This window comes from Limanda limanda, chromosome 11 (genome assembly GCF_963576545.1).
Source record: "Limanda limanda chromosome 11, fLimLim1.1, whole genome shotgun sequence".
Classification (NCBI taxonomy): domain Eukaryota; kingdom Metazoa; phylum Chordata; class Actinopteri; order Pleuronectiformes; family Pleuronectidae; genus Limanda; species Limanda limanda.
In genome coordinates, this window is record NC_083646.1 from 18,831,571 (window position 1) to 18,855,348 (window position 23,778).

Genomic DNA, 23,778 nt, shown 5'->3' on the forward strand with positions numbered 1-23,778 from the left:
GGAAGCTTTTGGCAATTCGAGAGTAACGTTGAATTAAACAGAGATAATTTTTTCTCAATTTTGCATATATAATCTTCAGTTGAGCTTTTAAGAATACATCACTATGTCTGCCTCTACAAATTGCCTTGTGTAGATAAACTGAAATTGTTCTTCTTCGTTATCTTTAAGCACATGAACAAAATGTGGTGATCGGTATTGGGACTTGGTAATTGTGTCAAAAATGTTCTGTTCAAAAGAAGAGACCACATACGTTTGGGCAGATGAAACAAAATTGCAGCTTGCATAGCGGTCCATCACTCCTCTAACTGGATTGATGGACCATTATTGAAGTTATTCTCAACATTTCAATGTTATTCTCATAATGCAAAAGTCAGTGATTCAGTTGAACTTTACTCTTGACATTTTGAAGTATACCTTTGAAGTATACCTTTGAAAAGCACATGTACATTAAGAAGAAACATGTGGAAGGAAGGTATTTTTCAGAAATCTCTTATTATTCACCCAGATCTTTTCTACACAACTTGACACGTAACCACACATTTGTCACGACAGCCACTTTAAAGTGGACTCCACACATCACTGAACATGAATGAATGAGCTCTGCTGAGGACCATGATAAGGTATGGCGGTGTCAGCAATCTGACGCCCTGCAGATACAGCTGCGAAAACATTTCCTGTGTGTGTATATATTTCCTTTTGTCTGCTTGTGTTTGCTCTGATCGGTGGTTAATTACTCATGACAGTATAACGTCTAATTATCCATCAGCCGGTTTCTCCCTGGAGCTGTTGGGCGCAGGCACGTTCACTTCCTCCTCACACCAAGATATTTATAGAAATGAAGCATGTTCAGGAGGCAGTGGGGGGTGGAGACACGGGGGAGAACACAGATCAGTCTGGGCCTCTTTATAAGTAGCCAGAAGACTTGTGGTAATGCAGGCTTACTCCACGCACCACGGGGTGTGAGTGTTTGCAAGTTTCTCTGCATGTACTTGATGCTCAACGTATGTGTTAGCGTTTGTGCATGTGTGTGTGTGTTTGTTTGACGTATGCGTGAGACAGAGGGAGGCAGCTGCTGGATAACTAGCATCTGCCAGAAGCCCGAGCTGGGAGGTGATAATGAGAGAGACAGAAATGCTTGTAAGCAGACTTTCACTCATTTCTAACAACCTTTTAACAAACTGTAGGATTTAGTTTAGTGCGCGGTTTGTATTTGTGGTCCAGGTTTCACTCATGATTTGGGGACATTACATTATGGGGACTTGTCTTCCTTATGGGGACAAAAAGCAAGACCCCACAGTGTCAATAATTGAAGACATGTTTAAAAGTTAGGTTAAGTTTAGGATAATGGTTAAGGTTAAGGTTAAGGTTAAGGTTTACGTTAAGGTTTAGGTTAAGGTTAGGTTTAGAGGGAGGCAAGTAATTATGATAAGGCTTAGGGGGTAAATTTCCAGTATATGAATCAATGTAATGCCATCCTTCAACTGTCTGTGTGTGTCATCCTTGTTGTGACATCCAGTGCGGTAAATTAAGTTCATGGTTGTCTGGATTAGAGCAATTCGACAAAAGGGCATTTCCACTGACCTCTTAACTGAGTTCTGTGGAAATGATTGCTCTAAGCTTTACAAGAAAGCCAGATAAGACATATTTATGTCTTATGAGTGCAATAAAAAGTGCTTTTTGGGAAATTCAAACCAATTTATTGGCAGAGAGACCCATTTGGTGATTCCTTGTCATGCACAATTTTGTATTTCCTGTTAATAACCAGACTCTGCATCGTAAAGGCTGCTTCTGGGTTGTCACTTTGGCTTAATAAAATGCAGAACCATTCAAACCATGCCGTCCAAATTTTCCAAATCAAAAATACCTAACTGCAATGGAACATTACAGGATATTAGGATGCTGAGAGAGAGAGGTCCGTTTACCACCCAAAATTAAAAGAGCAAAAGCAAAAGCCATTTACCCGGGAGGACACTCATTATAAATTTAATTTCCCATCAACAGGAAATGTAGTTTCTTGAGGCTGGTGTGAACCTCTATAGAAGTATACTGTACGTTTCTTGTTTTCAATGGGTGACTCTCTCATTATAACTCTTATTAGACTTGCCATGGTGGAAATCAGTTGGAGTGCAATGAGCATATTTGAATCTATCCCCTGACAGGGTAAAGGTGCTCCAGCTGGCGTGATCGGAGAAGCTAAAGACCCTCTCCACCTACAGCCAGCACCACCCATGTTGTGCTGCGTCTGTTAGCAGGCTCCTTCCCCCACATCTGAACTTATCAACCTGCGTCAGCAAAGGTGGGACAGCTGGCATGGCAGGAGGGAGCAGGCCAAGTCCCATCATACCCCCCACCAGCGCTCAAAACACACCTGTCCCTTTCACACTCATCTCACCACGGTAGAAAAAAATAACCATATATCTGGAACATGAGGGTGTGAGAAGGGTTATTTCTGCCCCGTTACCTTGTAAGTGGAGCCGGATTTGATGAAGTTTTTCTCAAGGACGTTGTCGAGTGCTGGGTCCAACTCCTCCCCAACGTCCTCAATCAAAAGAGGACGGCCAAGAGACAAAGCGTCCTCCAGGTGGGTCCTGAAGTACTTGTGGTTCAATGAGGTGATCTGGGGCCAGACAAGTAAACCACAAATTAAAAGATGAACACAGCATTTCTCAACATTGATGCATTGGCACAGACCCCACCTCTTTGATATATCAGTGCAGGGAGGGGTTGTAGGCCAATGGTCACACACAGTCAAATGTAGCAGTAGTAAATCCTTCATCTCAAATTAACTTCTATTCAGTGGAAGCTAAGGGCCAAATAAAACATTGACTTCTTCTTGCAAAGCAAATCCACAATTAGAATTAAAATTGTTGAAGTTTGATCAGCGATACAAAAAGCCTCAACCAACAGCATCAATGTTTGATGCACTCGGCTGTCATTGGCAGTAGTTTTAATTGAGAGCCAATAGGGAGGACACCCTGATATTGCCTGTGTCAAACCAGCCATTACATGATGTCGGACAGGACATTTGTTTATTTATTTGGGTAGTGAGACTGTCATGTCAGTAAGAGGACCACAGACCACACAACAGATTTCTGTGTGCGTCACATCCTGCGCAGCCCACATTCAGCGAGTATACCTAATTGGCCTCTGGAGACATTAATCCTTCGCGCACTTTTAAGTATGTGACCGTGCACGATGAGATGAAAGTGGTGTTGAGATTATAATTAAATCACCTCAACACCTCAACTGAGCAGCAATCACATTTGTCTTCATCTATAAAACAGCAACCGGGAGGCATCTGTTTCTGTTAAATGAAGGACCCACACATTTGACTGCTCCGTCATCCAACCTAAGCTTCCAAGGTCGGCCTCAGTCTGCATGTTGTGACTATTCCAGCTAATAAAACATCTCATTCCAAGGTTACAAAAATACAGATGGTCTGATGGAGGAACTTTAAAGATAAAAAAAATAGATCCCAAACCTGCAACTCATTGCTGGCCTCCTTGTTCTTGATCCAGGTTTTTCCCTGCGTCTGTGGGTCGATGAGGAGCGGGAACCGTGTGGCCTGGGTGACAATGATGCCGTTCTGAATGGAAAGGTCATCACTGGGGAGACCCTGGAAGACGACACATAAACGACTTGTGAGGTTAAATCTCTTATTTGAGCATTGATTTTGTAGAAGTGAAACAGTTAAATGATGAGTATGTTTATTCAACTTTTAAAGAAGCTCAACTATCACTGATGATATATGAACCTGAGTCGGGCAACTGCCATATGTGGTGTTGATAGAAAACATAGAAAACTTTATAAATAATAATAAACCTTATTCAAATAGCCCCTTTTAGAACAAGGTGCTTAACAAGTTAAAAAAATAAGAACTAAAGGAAACAAAGCAGAAGACCACAGAACTTTAGGGAAGAAATATGAGAATAAAAATGTTGTAGATATGTTATAAACATTGCAAACGGATTAAAAAAGTAAAGTCACTTTACGCATTGTAAAAGATTTAACAGTAAAAAAAAAAAACACGGTCAATTCAAACCTCAATTCATGAGAAACCACAAAAAAAGTTGCATTAAAAGTGATTTTCAAAGAGGATAAAGATTGTTCCAAAGATTGAGAGCCCTGACAGAAAAGGCTCGGTCACACTTGGTCCTCAGAAGTGACTATAGAATGGCAAGCAAGGCCGGTTTTTGGTGATTATGCTGGTTCATTTTATGAGATGTATGTAAACACTATTGTAATTGTAATGGTTTGAGTAAAAGATCCTGCTACATACTAACTCCTATCCTACAAACTAAATCAACACCATACAGCATAAATCACATACTGTTTGTACAACATTAGTGCGCACTTCAGTATACAGTTACCACAACAGACCACTGACCTGCAGGTTCCACTCAGTAACAGTTGGTGCGTCGATGAGCAGATCAGTCAGATTAATATTGACGTCAAATGGGATGTGACGCTGCTTCAACTCCTGCTGCCAGTCGGTCAATAACAGATTACGAAACTCTTGGTTGAAGGGGCCCGAGTAAGAGAGGAACGCTGTGGCTAAAAGAACATCGCCTGGAACAAGGAGTAATACGTGTTTAGCTTAAATACACAATACGTGCAACTAATGTTAAATACAGAAAAAAAAACTCAAGACAATCAAGAAACAGCCCATCGTGAAAGAAATGCTGTGGCAGGTTATGATAATAGAGTTTGATATTGGTATTGATATAGGATATTGTATTCTATTAACAGCACATTAGTAATGACATGTAAAAAACAGTAACAAATTGCTGGTAATTTCAAGTCAATTCATTCAAAAAGATTCCATAAATCACAAAACAAATCAATGCTCTTAATGACAGATTATTAAATATTCCATTAGAGAAAGAGTGACAGTGAAGCAGTTACACCCACCGACAAGGCGTGTGATTTGTGAAGCGAACTCTTTGCTCTGCTGTGTCCATCGCTCTTTCTCGCCGCCAAGGCCACTAATGAGAGTGGACGCCGTCAGCATCTTGCGTCTGCAGCGATCAGCATCCTCCAGCAGTGTCTGGTGGGAAGGGAGGTCGGTTAAACAGGTCAGTGGGTTAATGGGCCACTTCGTCAATCCATCCTTCCGTCCATGTAACTCTAGCCCAACCGTACCACGTATATGGACAATGTTCATAATTCAAAATTGATATCATCTACTATCCTTTGTTACCTGCATGTTTTTAATCCCAGTGAAATCAGTAAGAAGCCGATGACAATTTATCATATATTGTCTTTATCACTGTTTGATGTGTTCCTCCTTGTGCCCCATGTAGGTTAATTGGCTCAGGACCCTCGACCCCTGGTGTATGAGTGTATTTGCATTATCTATCATAACGTTTGTCCAATCTGCCCACCCATGTAATTTTCCCTTTTTTTTATATATTGCAAAGGCTTCTGTCAGCCATTAATCACAATTATCTCTTCATCACCTGTTCACAGGCAATAATGAGGTTGTTTGTCCAAGAGCAATAAAGTCATCAATAAAGACTGTCTGGTTTGGGGCCTTCTCTTAATTATAAAGGCCTTCAATCTTCTCTCCAGCCCCAGGAGATGAACGGTAGTCCTACGTCTTAATCACAAAATTATAAAAAGAGTCAACTTGGGCCGGCCTGATTTCCTAATCAGGGAGTGTTGATGCAAATACTGTTTCATTTATATGCTGTTATGTGTCCCAGAACAGATAGTTCTGATGTTGAAATACACACAGACAGAGTAGACAAACTCACAGACCTCACTCTGCACTCACAGACAGAAACAGAACATTATTTTCTGAGGTTTCAGTTTACAGCTCATTTGGTGACATTAGCATAAAACCTATTAGCAAAAAACAATGTATTGGGAAAATTGCATAAGTATCACCGGCAGTCACTTCAGGCTAAGTTAAACTTTTCTACCCGATATTTTCAAGACTCACAACTAATCATAAATAGCAATGCTCAGCTTAGGTTTTTTTTTCAACAAATATGTACAGGTGAATGACCGTTATATCATTTTTTTGCGACATTTTATTTTACTTAAGGGCAAAATGTTCTTGTTTTTGAAGTCCATTTAATACACTTTAAGTGAAGAAATCATTGCTCCTGCAAAAGAACAGATTCTTCCAGGAAATTATGAGCTGAATCAATAAAGCAGCTGTACGGGTCAGATTTAAGTGATTCACAAAGGAAATTGGATCACCAGTTTGGATCCAGGCTAAGTAGTGCACTGCCTCGCTATTAACAGTCAGCTAAGCATAATTAAAATTGTAATTAAATCGTAATTGAAAGTGTAAGTCGCTAGAACAGACTAACACTAGATGTCCAGAAGTAGAAGATAATGTCTGCTGTTCATAAATTCATTTAAAAAGAATCACCGGTTGGAGCAGATCTAGCTTAGCAGCGTTTCTGCAGGTTTCAACATGAAACTTTTAAACCTTTTGTACACCATGATGAATTAAACATATATCTGCAGCCAAGATTGACCTATACTTACCCACAACCAACTTGCCACATCCAAGCAGACCGTACTGATATATATACTGTTTGTAGGCAAAATCATCAGGTTCATGTTGGGCTTGTTTGTACCAAATCATTTCTCTTAAAATAAAAACTAATTTTAAGGCACCTCGGAAATAGCAATAAATGAAAGTTGGCATAATTAAGATCTACTTTAACCTATTTGAGACCTAGTACGTGATATTTAAACGAATGTAGGACTTTTTGAGATCCCACAGAAACCCTGTTAAAATGGTGTGTTATTCCAGGTGTCGAAGCAGCAACACACCTTAAATAATACATTTTCTTTCACATGATCCAACTATTGTTTCAGATGTTCTTCAACCACATACTGTACATATTTGTGTTTGAGATTTCGAGACATTATTCATATATGTAAAGTATAAACTATTGACCTGTTTCTCCGCCATGGCATTTTCATACATTGCCGTCACCAAATCCAGCTCTGCCTGCTTGGCATCCAGCTCAGCCTGAGCCGTTTGCAGGTCCGCATTAGCTGAGATCAGACGACGCTCTTGTATTGCCAAGTTTGCCTAGAAGAAAAAGGGAGGGATGGTGGGAGAGAGAGATAATCTGTGATTGCACATAATAGCCTGCAGGGTTAAGGTCAGTTCTCAGAGAGACAGTGGCAGAGAGAGGACCAAAGAGAAGAAAGAGCAGATGAGGATGATGATAGAGAAAAGGCGGTAGGATTGTATGTGTTATTGTGAACATGAATTGCAACAGCATCCGTCTACAGAGCAAAAGGAAAAGCATTTTTTTGCGTGAAATTCACTTATACATAGTTTAAGATTAAATACATTTGAAAAAAACAATAAAATGGAGGTGAAAAGGTAAGAAATTGATTTTCTTTTGTACGATTTTTGGCATTTTAAAGACATTTCACAGGTGCAGATGTAGGGACTCGCAGCTTCGGAAGTCAAACTGGAGATACAAGAGCAGAGATTAACAAGAGGCAATGGAGTATAGAGAGGAACTGGAAATATACAGTGAGCGAAGGGTGATGAGAAGGGTGAGGGAGGCTGAGGTCAACAGAGGAAAAGCAGAAAGGTTGCTTTCTGGGTAGAACTGGCTTGTGGGGAAAGCTGTGTAATACGTTTAGAGACAGAGATTTACAGAAAAGTTGCAAGTATTTCTAAGTGTGTGTGTGTGTGTGTGTGTGTGTGTGTGTGTGTGTGTGTGTGTGTGTGTGTGTGTGTGTGTGTGTGTGTGTGTGTGTGTGTGTGTGACTGGGCGGCCTGGGGAAGAAGAGGTCTGGAGCATTTATTTCACAGTAATCCCTGCCCGTCTCTGTGCCCGTCTTTCTGTCCAACTGTATCTATGTCTGGAAGTCTGGCTGGCTCGCTTAGAGGGAAGCCACCACTGAGCTGGAAACCAGAAAATCAATTCTCCAGGCTGTGTTCCACACTAAGGCAAAAGGTCATAATCAAAGAGGAGAAGTGCAGGGTTCTCATGGAGGTTGCACAAAGTAAGAGAAAAACATAATGTGTGTCTGTGTGTGAATCCAGGAGAAAATGAGAGGACGAGAGGTGAAAGAGCCAGCGAGAGAGATGATAAATGGCAAAAATGTGAAAGAGAAAAATGGGCCATGTGAAAAAGAAACTGGAGACTGAATGGTGAAAAGATAATTGAGAAAATGAGACTTGGCAGAGGTTGAAGTAAGAAGAACAGCTAGATCCTGAAACAAGGAGGCTGGGTAATCAGGTAATAAGAACACAACATACTGACAGGAGGGCAGGCAGAGTTGATCATAGGCCGATTGCAATGCAAAAGTATAACTACAGGACAGCATGTCGCCCTTTATTGAAGACTGATTATTGTGATTGCCCACTGAACTTATACACAGTTTAATCTAATGTGCATCGGAGTGACTGCATGCCTGTCGCAGCCAAAGAAGACAGTTATGCCGACGTCTGCCTGCCTTAGGTTTATGGTCCATTGGGCCACAGAAACAACTGGATTCGTCCTGACTGTCATGTGATTATGAGTGAATCCTCGTTTTCTACTGTTTATACTGCAGCTTGCACATACAAATAAAAAACCCTTGTTAATAAACGTCGGTTTTCACTTTGAAAAATACCCCAAAATGTTCATCCCATTTATTAATGAACCCTTTGGGGACACTTGACCATCAGCATACTTTTGCTTCCAAGTTGTGGGAATATAAATAAATGCTTTCTTATCAGCGACTGTACTGTTTATGTAGCCTGGGGTTTCTCTAGAGGAAAACAACCACTCTCCTAGGGAGTATGTGTGCATGTGTGTGTGTGTGTGTGTGTGTGTGTGTGTGCACTGCTGTTATATGTGTTCATTATGGTGATGACAACAGGATTGTAATGGGACATTTAAATCTGTTTGTTTACATTAGAGTCAGATGATTAAAATTATCAATACGTCTACTCAACCAATGCAAACCTCACTGTCAGTATTTTTTTCATTCTAGTTTTAGAGGTACATGGTGTTTACTACAGAACTGTTTTAGCGTCTGCTGCACTCAAGGGCCAATGTGTTAGATCTCAAGCACTGCATGTTACCTTCAAGGGTAAGACCTCCTTGTTGATGGAGAAGAAGGAGGCCATGGCTTTTGTCCAGGACGCGAGGCCAGCCACATTACCGCACACCCTCTTGGCTGTTTCGAGGGTGTAGTCGGGCTCTTCAAAATAAGGAAGCAGCAGCTCCACCATCTCCTCATTAATGGTATCTTTGGCAAATTGCTGCGAAGGAGAACGAGAAAGAGAGAGAGGTTGAGACAGTGCAAGGGCAAAGGGGGAGAATTTCTTTGAGTTAAAAGAAACTGAGCTTTTTTGGGTCAGTGCACAAAGAAGGTAACTCCACACATGTATTTCCCCTTAAAAATAAAGCATGTTATATGATGTGAAATGTCAGAGAAAAAAAGGAGAGAAATGACGATGAAGTACAGAGCAAGACTGATTGATAGAGTTACAGATGAGTGGGAACAGGATGTGAGAGCTGCAGGATAAATGATAGAGGGACAGGGGGAAAGACAGGTGGTTTCAGAGACTGAGATGAAGTGTTAAACAAAAGAGGAGAACAAATCAATCGAGATCTAGGTGGAACAGCTCCGATGCAGGAATGAGGGGCAGATGAATATAAGAAGAGCATGAAAAGGAATAACAAAAAGAGGGGTGAAACAGAAAAAGGCCAGGCAGCAAAAAGATGAAAAATAAAGGCGACATAAGGTAAGATAAAAGGACCAGAAGAGTCCTTCACAGCGACTTTATGCATCTTATGTAATCAAGTTAACAAGTCACCTTAAAAACGTAGCATCACAGCATTGTTAGACTTATAATAAAAAAAAAATACCAAGTAGTAAGACATGCTTTGTGAGTGTGCCCTACAAGACACACTGCATTGAGGTCAGTTTATATAACAGCATTAGTGAGCATGTGAGCCTAATACAGTAAACAATTCACTAATTAGTAAGCTGTACAGAGCATGTTGCATCTTAACAAAAGTGATAAACTACTCTAGGATATTGTTCAAGAGAGTAATGTTGATTTTTTTTTTCCTGCAATCATTTCATGTTGGTAAATAACCACCGACACAATGTTAGCTTTATGTTTTCTGGTTTGATGTTACAGGATAGATAATAACAGAATAACATACAACACGCGGTAAGCTCCTTCAGTTGTGCTTGTCCAAGTATTTGACCTTTTTTGTGTTCATAATAATAATGTAAAAATCTTGTGGTTAATGATATAACTTTCTGCAGCATCTACACCTTAATTCAATTAGATATGAGCAAGTGTACCTGCAGATTGCTCACGAAGTTTCCAGCTGTCATAAGTTTCAGTGCGTCCTGCCAGGACGGCGTGAGGCAGACCTTCTCTGGGTCGATCTTCACTGGGCCGATATGCCGCCGGAAGAGCAGCAGCACGCAGTCCATGATCCGCATGATGAGGTGGGGCGGGCGGCCGAGAGTTCGGACAGTGGCGATGTCGGCCGGTTTGATCGTCTGAGTGGTGGACACAGAGGGAGAAGAATTTACTCTAAGTGTATCTGAATGATTAGTGACGTCAATAATGACAACCTGATGTTGGTTGAACCCTTGAAATTTAATTTAAATTAATGAATTTACTCAATTCAGGTTATTTAAGTTATTATTTAAGTTAGCCCTTTGGACTGAGAGCTCTCCATGCTGCTCTGTCTTTACACGTTGACGTCTTCAACCAACCACATGAATGGATCGAGATCCGTGACTCCTGAGGGTTAATTACTAGTCTTTTTTTCAGTGCACTGTACAGCAAAATCAGAACACCAATGTTATTAATATATAAGTTAACCAACTGTCAGAATGAAATGAGTTGCCACTTATGGTACTTATTTGGCACTATGTAATAGGGAGAAGAGAGGCAATCAACTTGAAAGATAACAAAAAGCAAAAGCAATTTGTTATCTCATTACCTCCGTCTATAACAAAGCGGTTTGACAATATAAAGCACAGAAAGCGTGTGGTGCTGACAAGGAGATATCTAGGGAAGCTAGGAAAGCTTGAAGAAGAAGTTCTGTCAGAATGGAGAGAGTTCTGCCAAGAGGGACAGGGAAACACCTCAAGGGACTGATTAAAATGAGAGGGAGAGCAGCAGAGTAAAGACAAAGTCCCATGGAGAGTTGTTTGGCTGCTTCTCAGGCCCCCTGCCTGCTCGTCTCATCTCACGTCCTCTTCCCACTTTCCTTGTTTCTGCCATCTCTTCCCTGCTCCATTTTCACTCTGTTTTTATCAGCCCAACAGTGGCTTGAATCTCCCACCAGAGAGTCAGCCAGCAGACTTCTTATGAATATGTCTCAGTAATGTCTCGAAATCACACTTTCAATTTTTCATTTAGCAACCCAAACGCAAAGAGAGTGTGTACAGTGTGTTTTATTTTTCGGGTCCTTAATTCTGGTTTATGATCAGCTAAACGTGTTCAATTGCACGACAGCCACGACTGAAATGTTACACAAGAGCCCTGTCCCCTTTGACTTGGATATATCGCACACCAAAGCTTATCAGTCACGGTATTTCAAAATAAAACGTGGTCTATATCCAACAAAAATAAATCTTCCTGCTCTAATGTATTAAATGATGATTCTAGCCAGCATCCATTAAAGTCAAAACTCCTGTAACTTATTACAACCTAATTATCACCAGTCATTACTAACCTCTTCTTTCTTTTTCAAAATTATATATTGACATCAATGAATATGCTAATATGGCCCCTGCTTTTTGCTTCATGGTATATATATATATATATATTTTTTTAATAATTTAATAATTTAATATTTAATATATTTTAAAAAACAGGGGGGGGGTTTCAAAAAAGGCAGGGCTAAGGCTCTATTTTAAAGTATAAATGTTAATGTTAAATGTAATAAAAAAATTACTTTAACTCTATGACTTACTACAACGGTGTGTAAATCTTGTGACCTTGTATAACTATATAACTAACTGCAAGAGATTAGGGTCAGGGTGAACCTAGGGATCATTTTCAAAACATATCCAATATGCATGGTTTTGCTGAAGGCTGTAGAGCTAATAGTAATCAACATGAAAAGCATAAATGTGCACCCCTGAATCTTGAATTGTGCATCGATGTTGGACATGTAATTGACCCGTCTGTTTAACTTGTGGTCCCTTTATCGCTGCCCTTATAAAAAAGATCCTAGATTAGCCACTGTAACAACCTCTGTGAAAGCTGTATTTAAAATCAAAACGCACCACCATCATCACCATGACCAGGGTTTCTGGTTTGGAAAACTGAGACTTCCATTGTCAAGATACAAAATAATCAAGTGCCTGCCACAGAAGATAACACATACCCAGGAGGACAGCTTTAATTACAACACAGTTCCAGGCGCAGAGCACCAGGATAACTTTACGTACTGTATGCACATGCCCAAGTGAGAAGGCATCAAGCAGGGCCTGCATGTAGTTACAGATAGCAGGTCGCAGAGGACTCTAAGTGGCACCCTGAAGCAATGCAGAAGAGAGCAGGAAAAACCTAAAACTAAACCTCTTCAACACAGTTTACTGACAATTGTGTAACCCTCAGGCTATGTTATAGGTGAAAACCTGTGTTCAGACATCTAGCCCTTGCACAGATTATCATGAGGAGTTGCACTGCATGATGCAGTAGGCTTAGGGTTTTGGAGACACCTGTGGATCATAAAATCAACCTCCATACCTGCAGTGCAGACTCAGCCTCCGCAAGAGCAGGCTCGGCAGCTTCCAGTTTCCTTTCAGCGATGGCCTTGTCGGCACAGATTTTGTCAACGATGTTCTGGGCCACGTCCTTCACTTTCTGCACTTCCTTCTTCACTATCTCTGCTGCTTCAGCTTTTACTGTCACCTCCTTCAACACCTGTATGCATGCACAAAAGATAAATATGGCCAATGAGTCATTAGAATATCAATTTTTATATTTTTGTCATTATCAAAAAGACAAAAAATAACTGGGTTTTTAAAAGAAATCTGTTTTTGTGAACACTTTAAAAACTCTGCCATGTAAAAAATGAAGGGCCATGCTCTTGAGTAAAGATAGTGGAATACATTTTTTTAAATTACCATCTGGAAAGTTCAATTCAAATTTTCATATGCGGAATAAGTAATGCTCAGAAATCAGCGTGACATTACCATTGCCCATTAGGGACTCTGTTGCAGAGTTAATTCAAAATCTCTACTTTATTTTTAAATGTCACTGAAACTTTCGGCTAACCAGCTGTTTGCCTCAAGAGACACTTTGTGAACTGACGTACTACATAACACATGGAAGGAAAAGAAACCACTCTGCTGCCGGCAACCTACCATGTCAGCCTTGTCGTTGGCGACCTGCAGCTCCTTCTCCTTCACCTCCAGCTCCTTGCTGAGTATTGCCACTGAGTCTGATGCCTCCAACAGCTTCTTGAGACCAGTATTCATCCTAAAGAGGAGAAATATTGAAAACAGAATGTGACCTGGCAATGACCTGGGGCTGTGCTTGTTGAAAATATCTTTTAGAAAATTGTCTGATAGAGCTACATGACATCCTGACTGAATCTTTGTTCAACTGGGCAACAGGAGCACTTTATTCAACAGGAAAACAAAGGTTCATCGTTGAATGCCTTGCGGCGTCTCGTCAGAATCCTAAATGTCAACTCCTCAACAGCTGCCAAGTGTGGATCTCGATAGGGGGCACATCCAGGATATATATATATTTTTCACTTTATTAAACATAACATAATCGTCATAAAAATCATAACAACAAATTGCAGAAATATCACGTTTGACTGGTCACACACTTTGGTGACTGAGGAGGACTACACTACTGTTTCAACAGCTTTATTACACTATTATCATTCATTAAAGACAGCTGTAAGAGATGTAGCTTGCAAACTTGAACATTTTAGGGCAAGGTATGAAAAAAGCAAATACATTGTACTGTACACACCGTACAACATTTTTGCTTTTGTCATGGTGGTTAAAGGAGTAAACAGTATTTTTTCAAAACAGTCAATAAAGTGTGTTTACCTGTCCGCAAGGGTCTGGACACCCGACAACTTCTCCCCATAGATGGACTTGTAGCCTTGAATGAAGGACAGGTAGGACTTGGGTGTGACATGGGTGGCGCGCCGAAATCTAAGATCAAAATGAATCACAATTGGTTATTTTTCTGTCAGATTAAAAAAAAGAAGGAGAGTCGTTGACGTAGTGGCTTATACTTAACTTTACCTTACATTTGGGCAGAATTAAAAAAACTAAAAAACAAATTCCTCTGAGATAATAAATATATATTTTGTTCTGCCTCAGTGGCAGTGGTTCTGGTGCTGAGTCTGATCATGCATAGCAATAATCCCATTATCATTATCATGTTGCATTTGATTCCCCATGACCCTCTGTCGAACTTTACTGTCGTCTTTGTACTATCAGCTCTTTTAGTAAACTCAGAAATGTAATAAATATACAATGTAGGAACAAACCTTTGGAAGTATTCCACACATTTCTCTGCTACACCATCCTGGAAGGAGCCCATACACTGGACTACCTCACCTTTGACCTGGGTTGAGCACTTGATGTCATAGCTAGCCAGGAAGTGCTCCGAAACTAAAGGGGGGATGGAGCAAGAGAGAGAGAAGAATTAATAGGAGAAAACACAAAGAGTGAGAGTGTGTGAAATGAGATAACAGTTTACAGGATGCGGAATTTACAGTTTGGCCATAACATTTGACTTATTGACCCAACTATGCACAGTAAAAAAAAAAAGAAGCTAAAAACAGAAGCAGATCGTATGCACAGAATTTGTTTTCTGTGAAACGTACCTGCAGCAAGAGCATCCTTCGGCCAGCGGCTGAACCAGTCCATGATGCAGCCGGATATCAGTGCTGGAAACTTTAACGCCCGGTTTCTGAACTTTTCTCCAACAGGCGAGAAGCACAGCACAACATGCAGATTTGTTCTGACCCGCGACATGAAATACTCATACAGGTTTTCATTGGTCGGCGGACGCTTGGGAAACTCTTTCTTCATACTAGGGAAGAGTTCGCCGAGGATCTCGTCAATCTCATCTCGGGCAAACAAGTTGGACACCTGAAGACAGAAACACACGATCATTTAAGTGCTCGAAATAATGGTTGTACTTCCTCACTAAACTTTTTTCAAATGTATGCAGATGTTGTGTTTAATATAGGGGGCAGATTTAAATATTTGTATTTATTCAATATAGTCCTTAAAATCTAAATATTCCAAGCCTTTTTGAACTTCTAGGCCTTTCTGTAGTAAGAAGACATCCATTACAAATTCTATTACTACGATACTAATAACATTTTGAAGAACACACTTCACATGTTTTCTATTCACAAATATATTTACAGGAGAGCACTGCATGTCTGGCAGGCAAATGATTCCTGAATTACGTTTGGGATTTCTCATCCAAAGCCCATTTAGCCAAGATTTTCAAATCTTATACATGTCTAGTTAAGTCCTGTCATTAAAAAGGACTGCTGTGAGGGTTATGATTTAGTCTCGGTTTGTCTGTTCATTACTTAGCAAGACAACAAAAAACTACAGAGCAGATTATCACAAAACTTTATGGAAGGATCCAGGAAAATCTTGCTGGGAGTTACTCTCACATAAGCAACAGCCTACTTCAATAAGTTATCAGTAAATAAGAGGGGAATAAAAAAAAATTACCAAGAATGTAAAAGTGGAAGATAAATGGGCAGAGGCGATTGCATAAAATTAGAAGTTAGGATGACAGAATTGGAAAAAGGACAGTTTACACAACAAGAAACTTTAAGCTTGAGAAGATGAAAGTATCAGCAACAGCCTAACACCAACAGCTCACACTTTTTGTTTCACAGCTGTCCCCTCGATCACTGTCTCTCACATGCAGTCCAACTTCCTGCTCTCTGCAATATACACTAACCTCTGCATGTTGTATCATGTAGTTTAACTTGAAATATACCATATTACTCATTACTACAATGTTGTGTGATTAGTAATTAGTCCAGTGTAACGTAATCAGTTTTCACAGTTCAGACCACACCCATCTTTGTATTCATTTTCATCTTAACCACACGACCGTCGAATTCCGTCACTGCATCTTGCACAGCTGTGCCGCTGTGGCTGTGACAAATCTGTCCACATGACCACATCATGACAGACACACACACACGTACACACACACTCACACACAGTGAAAAAAAGACTATTGTCCCTGCGATACAGCTGGGAACCATGCATTCACCGATCAGAGAATTTTTTCTCTCTCTTTTCTCTGACCTCTCCAGATGACAGGACGTTGTTCATGTACTCCAGGAAGGACTCATCTTTGATTTCGTTGTCAGTAAAGAGGAAGGTGATGCCCTCCCCATTCTTGCCAGCTATTCTGTATAAAAACTTCAAGTCATCCATCAAGTTCGGCGTGTTGTATGACCTGCCAAAAAAACAGAAATCATAAAATATACATTCTTTTCCTTTTTCTGCTATTGTTAGACCAAACAATTCTGACACAGAGAGAAAGGGAGAATTAGAGTGCAGTGTGCAGAGCTTTGTGTCTGTGAGTGTATACTACATGAGTGTTTCAATACTTTTGAATATGTAAAGGATGTTGTTTGAGTTGGGATGTATACATTTTCCTGCACGTCTTTATTGTGGTGTGTAACAGGTCAGTGCTTTGCTAAATGATGCTTCACTTGGGACAGATGGAGTCTTTAAAAATGACATTAATGTGTATCTATTAAAAAGGGAAATCAGATCTAGACAATTGAAAACAATGGGAGAATTAATCCTATGATCCATCATTGGATCATATGGATAAATGTATGATGTGCTGCACTGGAAACATTCAGAGCCTCGTAATTGCAGAAGTCATTTGGATTGGATTGAATTTCTAGACCTGATAGGTGGTGAAGAAACAAAACTTCCCTACTTGCTGTTTGTGTTTGTGAACTTCAATAAGTTATCAGTAAATGAGAAGGGAATAAAACAAAAATTACAAAGAATGTAAAAGTGGAAGATAAATGGGCAGAGGCGATTGCATAAAATTAGAAGTTAGGATGACAGAATTGGAAAAAGGACAGTTTACACAAGAGTAACAAGAAAGTTTAAGCTTGAGAAGATGAAAGTCGGATTGAGTGTGCTTGAGTAAAAGGAGACATAATTCTACTGGATGTGCATGTAAAATGCATTTGTCTGTGGATGTTTGTGTGTTGGAGAAAAGAGATAACAGAGAAAATAAGAAGGTAGGGAGAACACAGTCGAGGTGCCTGTTGTCTCCAGAAGACTCTGAAGCCAAGAGGAGAAACACTCATATTCATATTAATGTCAAACATTAAAATCTATTATGAAAACGGGAAATGTGATGGTGGCTGTGAGAGAAAAACATTTATCAGGTTAGGTGAGTGAGACAGAACAATGTGGCATACTAAGTGAAAAAATAAAAAACAGTTATTGTGTTCGCAAGATCGCTGAGTCCCGACTTAACACAATAATATTTCAAACAGAAAACAGATGGTATTGTGTATTACAAAGCACATCTGCTCTATAGAAAGTAAGTGAAATCATTGTTCAGCCCATTACAGTTAGTCTTGCAATATATGAGCTTTAAAGTGACTCAGTGTCATAGTCATGAACCATAGAAAATGTGTTATAAATACAATAATGATTCAATAAAGAACGACTCTTATTACCTGCAAAACACATTTCCTGCCTCAAATACAGTTTAGAGCTGAATTTGCTGGTTGATCAATCAGAACTTTGCCTTTCCCAAAGCAGCTAGAATGTTCCTTGAATTTGTATAAATCAAAACAATGATCGACAGCCCAGTGTGGTGGGTTTGTGCAGGACGTATTCATGTTGAGAGAAACAGAGCACTTGTCAGTCCTCGTTTTCTCATGGTACATGAAACTACGCATGGCATATTTCACCAGGTTATAATTGAGATAAGGTTGGGTCAAAAGAATGAGTAATAATAACTGTGCTCATGAGTGCATGTGCACGAGTATCCACACGCCCATGCTGAGCCTTACCGTGACAGTGTGATCTGGAATATCTGGTATCCAGCGATGAATGAGGCCAGTCGGGTCAGACTCTGTTTTCCTGAGCCCCCGACGCCCACCAACAAGGCGTTACCTCCAGGAGTCCGAATTATCCGTGACACCTACACAAAGAAACCCAAACATACAATTTGACCACTTGTGTCAGAGAAAAGGGTAAAAAAAAAAATCAAGCAAGGGAGGAAAATTATAAGGGACCACAAGCAAGGCTGTTTGAGCAGGAAGGAACCTTGAGCATCTATCTACTAATTCTAGAAATCTCTGTCTGTCTGTATTTGGAACGAACGAGCTATTCATATTATCAGCTTTACACTTGGCATGTGTATTGTTAAGGACAAGAGGAAGAGCAGTGTCAAATTGAGTTGAAGTTTGGACATGTGATATGTTTAATATATCAGCTTTGAATAAACAGGCGACCTTCGTTCTGAAGCACCGGACACTAGGACTCATCAACTGAAGTGAAGTTGTCTATTTAGACAACAGCACATTCACTACAATGGTGAAAACAAATTCTCCAGTTCTGGGTTGTGCGTACTGAGTCGAGCTTTCCCAAACTGAATAAAAAGGGTTAACAGCTCTTTGTGCATTACTGGTGGCGCTGCCATAGACTTCTGCCAACAGAGTCCTGCAGTAGGTCTTTGTGTCTCTAACTGATTAGGGGGGGAAATCACACATGTTAAGTACCTTGACCAGATGTATCATAGCATCCCGAAAGAAGACCATGTCCATGCCAGTGCCCCTGACGCTCTCATTGTAAAGGCACAGGAACATGTTCAGACGCTCCTTCAGACTTTCATATGATTCAATAGGCTCGTACACCTTTGGCATATCAAAGCTTGCATCCTCTGCCTCCTCCCCTGGGCGGAAAAAGCATTTCAAATTAAAACAGTTACGACCCAACAAAATAGTTGTAGTTTACACAAGAAAACAACAACACCACTGTCGTCAGTACCTGTAGGTTCGGGTGCATCTTGGAGGAAGTCGACAAAGAAACTGTCTACTCCACAGTCCACCATTTTCCTGTGGTCCTCGCCAAGCTCCTCCTCCACCAGCCTTGCCAGAGTCTTGTCGAACCACTCCACGTCCTCCGGCATGGTAAATCTGTCAGAGACCACTCGTTTGCACTCGTGCTTCCACAACTCCATCAACACCTGGAAACAAGATTTTCTGTATTAGCCTTCTCCCTAGCCTTTAGCCTGGCTAGCTGCCCCCCCTGCCTCTGTTTCTTCTCCCTCCGCTTAAAAATAGGCTTTTCCAGCCTGTTTCTAGCGTATTGTTGCTCTGACCTTGGGGGTCATCCATCCGACCACAGATATTGAGTAAAGACTGGTTTAAAGAAAAAACTTGTCTCATCTGCTGTTGTAGGTCATAAAGAGACAGCAATGTTAAAATAAGACCATTCATAGCCAGTTAAAAAGTCCTTATACAGGCTTTAAACAAGATTCAGATCAGCAAAGAAATTCTTTGAGCACAGACCCATTGGATCATTTGCTTACTCTGAAAATAATTAAGCCGGACATTGAGTCAATATATTGATTGTAGAATAGAGCAGAAACGGCAATGTCCCCGTGAACAGAAGGCTGGGAACGTTACAGCATGTTATTTCTTTGTATAAGTTTAGTGTAATGTGAGCCTATTTGGCCGCCTCAGCAGGTGTGTGGAGCCTGTTTTGACTCCGGGCAGCCTGAGGTGGAGAATATATTTCATTGTAGTTAATTATTCAGTGAGGCCACAAAACAACAAGGTGTTGGCCACCTCAGCATATATTGAGCTTACCTTACCAGAATTTCAGATGTTAGTTGTTTTTTTTGTATTCTTCCTAACAACAACAAAAAAAACAATTCTCCCTCCAATGTTGTAAATATTATACATAATGTAAACTACGGTGCCTTTACTACATAAGTACGGGTTTTGATCATTCTGTCAGGCTCTCAATGCGACTCTTAAACAGTATTCTATTCCCCACTGTGCTATGCTTCTGTGCTCAGTTTTATGTGCCTCTCTCTTTGCTTTGTTTACATACAATCTAGGCTGTCGTCCAATGACGAATTAGGCTTTGGGGGCAACGGCCAATATTTTGGGGCTTAATGTAATTACTGTTCAGTGGTTAAAGTCTTGCTAGTGTCTTTAATTACAAAAGGAAAATATTTTGCCACACAAAACTTAAACAGCAAATCTTTTTGTAGGTGTTTTAGGTCTAGACGATATTTGGGCTTATCTCCATTGACAACAATCTTATATAAATGCAGCTCAATTAAAAAGATGATAACAGAGGCTGCCATATTTTAATTGAACTATTATCTAAGGGATACCTATTTAGAATAACATCATTGTCAGTTGAACTTTCAATTGACTTTAGATACAAGGAAGTACTACGCTACTTTTTCTGTAAATACCTTTTTAACCTCAAGAAATAGAAACATGCCTTCTCTAATAGAAATGTAGCCAGGTTAAGCATGTTTTACTATTACGCGTCATTTTAGCGGTCAGGCTATCAAAAAGTGTGTAAACACTGCTTCACTCTTCTCACCAAGACACTGTTGATCACTTCAGAGGTGGTATTGAGCATGCCTTGCCAGACCCTGGACAGGTCCCTCAGGTTGAAGATGTAGTGGAACTTAGCAGGTGTCGGGAGCATCTTGATCTTGACCAACTGCCAGAGCTGGCGGGTCAGAAACACAAGGAAGGGCACGGTGCTCTGTACCGCGTCGCTGAAACCACGTTGAGTGCAGAAGTGGCCCTCGCCAATAACACCTATATATAAGAATTGGGAGCCAACATTTAATATCACCATAGTATTAGTAGCATTTTTTAAGTAATACATCTATCCGTATGAAGCTACTGCACTGTTCCACTGTTTTTACCCACCAAATATCTTGTCTATGGACGAATTGGAGGGCAGAGTACAGTTAAAGACGGAGAACTGCCTTTTCAGTCTCTGTGGGATGTCATTCCGGCCTCCACCCGGATGGATCATAGCTGCCAGGAACTGAATATCTACAATATTGGTGAACTCTCCCGGTTTCTCCAGATTGTAAAATCCATTCTGTTCCATCAGCTGCCGGACAATCTCATTCGTCACCTATGATGAAGAGTAAAAACCAACAAACCGTTTTGTGACTGTTTGTATTCCTCTACCACTGCTATAACCATTTAATTTAATTTTTAAATTGTATTAGTTAAACAAATGTTTAAATGAATCTATGTTTAAATTTATGTTTAATTATGCTTAGTATTCCAGACTGTAAAGATAAAGTTAGAACCCTATCATGTATTCAAGTACATTAATATATATATATATGTGTATAATTGTTTTCATTTTCTGTTGTTAATGATACTAAAATGATCCCGAACCTGATCTCCCCACTCGTTGATGATAGGCATGTTGATATCATCTATGCATACGGTCATTTTCCTCCCAGCTGGGGGTCCATAAGTGGTCCCCATCCTTTTGTCCACATAGCTCTCGACTGTCCTCTGAAATGAATCGGGGAGCAAAGAAGCACGTATGGTGACAAAGATGATGACAAAAAAAGCCAAGAAAGAGAAAGAGAGGAAAAAAATCTATTATGTTCCACTCTCACATAATCCATTGAAACCGCTTGAGGAATGCGTAGCTTAGCCATGTACAGACAAAAGACCATGTTTCTTACTCCAGCCTGCACATTATTCAACGGGCATTGATCAATATGAGTTCACGAGTTCACAATAATCCATGACACGTTATCGTCAGATAAAGCTGCAGTGGCACAAAGAGCCGTTCAATCTATATTAATTAACAGGATTGTAAATACATGGTTTTGTCATACCTGGAACATGAGCGGTGTCGTAGCAGAAGAGAAGTTGAGGCTCTTGCCCATGTGGCACTCAGGATTATATTTCGACATGTAGCCCTTGATCATAACTGTCTTGGCTGTTCCTTGCTCTCCAATCAGCAAAACGGCCTGGAAACATGATAGATATTTATGAGGCAAAAGTCTCATTTCAGGTAAAAAGGATAAGAAACAGAGAAATAGAAAGAAAGAGACGATTTAAGTTGTCAGTTTTGTATCGTCTGTTTAAAAAGGATGCATTTGTTTATGTCAGACAGCCTAAGATACTAGTGTACATCACTGCCTGAACTTACTGATCTGTGATAATCACTGTTGATTATTCATGTTAACTACCGCAAACGTTCTTACATATAACAAGTCTATATGTTCGAACAGTGCTGAGGAAACAGCCTTGTGTTCAGATACAAGCTAAATTCTCAGTTAAAGACAATGTGTTTGATGGAGTCACTCTTTTAGTGAATCCTAATAACCTAGCAAGCTCATTCTCTGACAAGCTACTTCTTGAAACCACCAGCATACAGATGCTCCTCACTTTCCTCTACTGGCATTATGAATATAAATGACTACACACAGGCACATACACACAAATACACACACACACACACACACACACACACACACACACGCACTATGGTAAATGTGATGTGGTGCAGCATTTTATGGGCCACTTTAATACTCAATACTCTAATAAGTAGAATATTGACCATCATATTGAGTGGAGCCATACTGCGTCCGCCCACTCTGTATGTTGTCGATCTGAAGAGTGTGCATGTATGTGTGTGTGCCCACCCATCCATGGCAAGGAACACAAAAAGCATTATACAATGAATAGAGATTAGTTGCAGAGTTTTAGAAAGGGCTCTATCCTGTCTAAAGTTGTACCATAAAGCTAAAATAATATATAGAAAGGGACTTGTGTGTGTATATTATGTTATTGTTCACAGTTCATTTTAGGTTATGTGTCACTTGAATCCTGATTCAACGCTTCAGTTGATAAAACACAAAATACAAAGACATCATGGATACACACATGACACATGTATTTTGAAAAATTTTCGAGGAATTTTGACACCTTTTGAATGCAACCCTTAAATTCTGAGTGTGTGTACAGTATATATTATTTCCGAGACAGCACACTGAGGGACACTACTTTGTTGGTGACCTCACCTTGCCCTGCATGGAGATAGTCTGAATCAGGAAGTCTGTTCTGACATTGTCCACATTGGGGACCAAGATGGAGCTGTACTCTGGTGTCATGTCAGATGGATAATCGTATTCCTCCACTTTGCTGCTCCAGTGGGTCCATTCACCTGAGAGTAGGAAAAATCGGATTAGCACAAAACGCGACACTTCCAAACTGTCGTGCAATTTAAGAAATATTTTCACATTTCACAGTTTGATTTGATAAACGTGCACCTGCAGCCAAAATAAAGTACAACACCAGGCATCCTGAGTCTACCTGTCAACAAGCTTAGATATTTACTAACAGCTATTCTGCAGGTAACAACAACTGTTATTAAGTGCATGCATACCATCGGATTGGACGTGGTAGTCGAACATGATGTTCTCGCTGTCAGCAGGAATGTCTGGCAAATTTAGATGGATTTTCTTGTTACTTCTGAGCCAGATCTCCATCTTCTTCCTGTCTTCCAGTTCGAGCAGGGCTCCAGTGCTCCAGATTAGGGCGAACACGTACAGCCGCTCCAGGTGGTCAGTGGATAAGTCACCAGGACTATCCTGCAGAGGAACAATCATCTCGTTTCAAGGATTATCGATATAACCAAATGTTATAGATGACGGGAGTATATCAAGCGTTAGAATGATATAAAGAGTCCCCTTGAATTCAATCAACCTGCACCAAATTTAACTAAAATAAAAATCAGCCCCCT

The 23,778-nt window shown here is 40.3% G+C and overlaps 1 protein-coding gene across 2 annotated transcripts in view; it reads right to left on the reverse strand.

Annotated features, from left to right (window-relative positions):
* The window catches only part of dnah5 (dynein, axonemal, heavy chain 5), an 82,669-nt gene that overhangs the window by 20,604 nt on the left and 38,287 nt on the right, over window positions 1–23,778 (reverse strand). For both annotated transcript variants that reach the window (XM_061081387.1, XM_061081386.1), the window contains exons 51-72: window positions 23,422–23,626; window positions 23,057–23,199; window positions 21,866–22,000; window positions 21,411–21,533; window positions 20,925–21,138; window positions 20,587–20,810; window positions 19,009–19,207; window positions 18,741–18,913; window positions 18,030–18,160; window positions 16,282–16,435; window positions 14,820–15,087; window positions 14,481–14,604; window positions 14,032–14,139; window positions 13,330–13,444; window positions 12,710–12,886; window positions 10,297–10,500; window positions 9,059–9,238; window positions 6,920–7,057; window positions 4,912–5,047; window positions 4,388–4,569; window positions 3,482–3,616; window positions 2,462–2,617 (exon numbers count right to left, since the gene is read on the reverse strand). In XM_061081387.1, coding sequence (XP_060937370.1) covers window positions 2,462–2,617; window positions 3,482–3,616; window positions 4,388–4,569; window positions 4,912–5,047; window positions 6,920–7,057; window positions 9,059–9,238; window positions 10,297–10,500; window positions 12,710–12,886; window positions 13,330–13,444; window positions 14,032–14,139; window positions 14,481–14,604; window positions 14,820–15,087; window positions 16,282–16,435; window positions 18,030–18,160; window positions 18,741–18,913; window positions 19,009–19,207; window positions 20,587–20,810; window positions 20,925–21,138; window positions 21,411–21,533; window positions 21,866–22,000; window positions 23,057–23,199; window positions 23,422–23,626 — 3,624 coding nt within the window. The remainder of the gene's footprint in view (window positions 1–2,461; window positions 2,618–3,481; window positions 3,617–4,387; window positions 4,570–4,911; window positions 5,048–6,919; window positions 7,058–9,058; window positions 9,239–10,296; window positions 10,501–12,709; window positions 12,887–13,329; window positions 13,445–14,031; window positions 14,140–14,480; window positions 14,605–14,819; window positions 15,088–16,281; window positions 16,436–18,029; window positions 18,161–18,740; window positions 18,914–19,008; window positions 19,208–20,586; window positions 20,811–20,924; window positions 21,139–21,410; window positions 21,534–21,865; window positions 22,001–23,056; window positions 23,200–23,421; window positions 23,627–23,778) is intronic.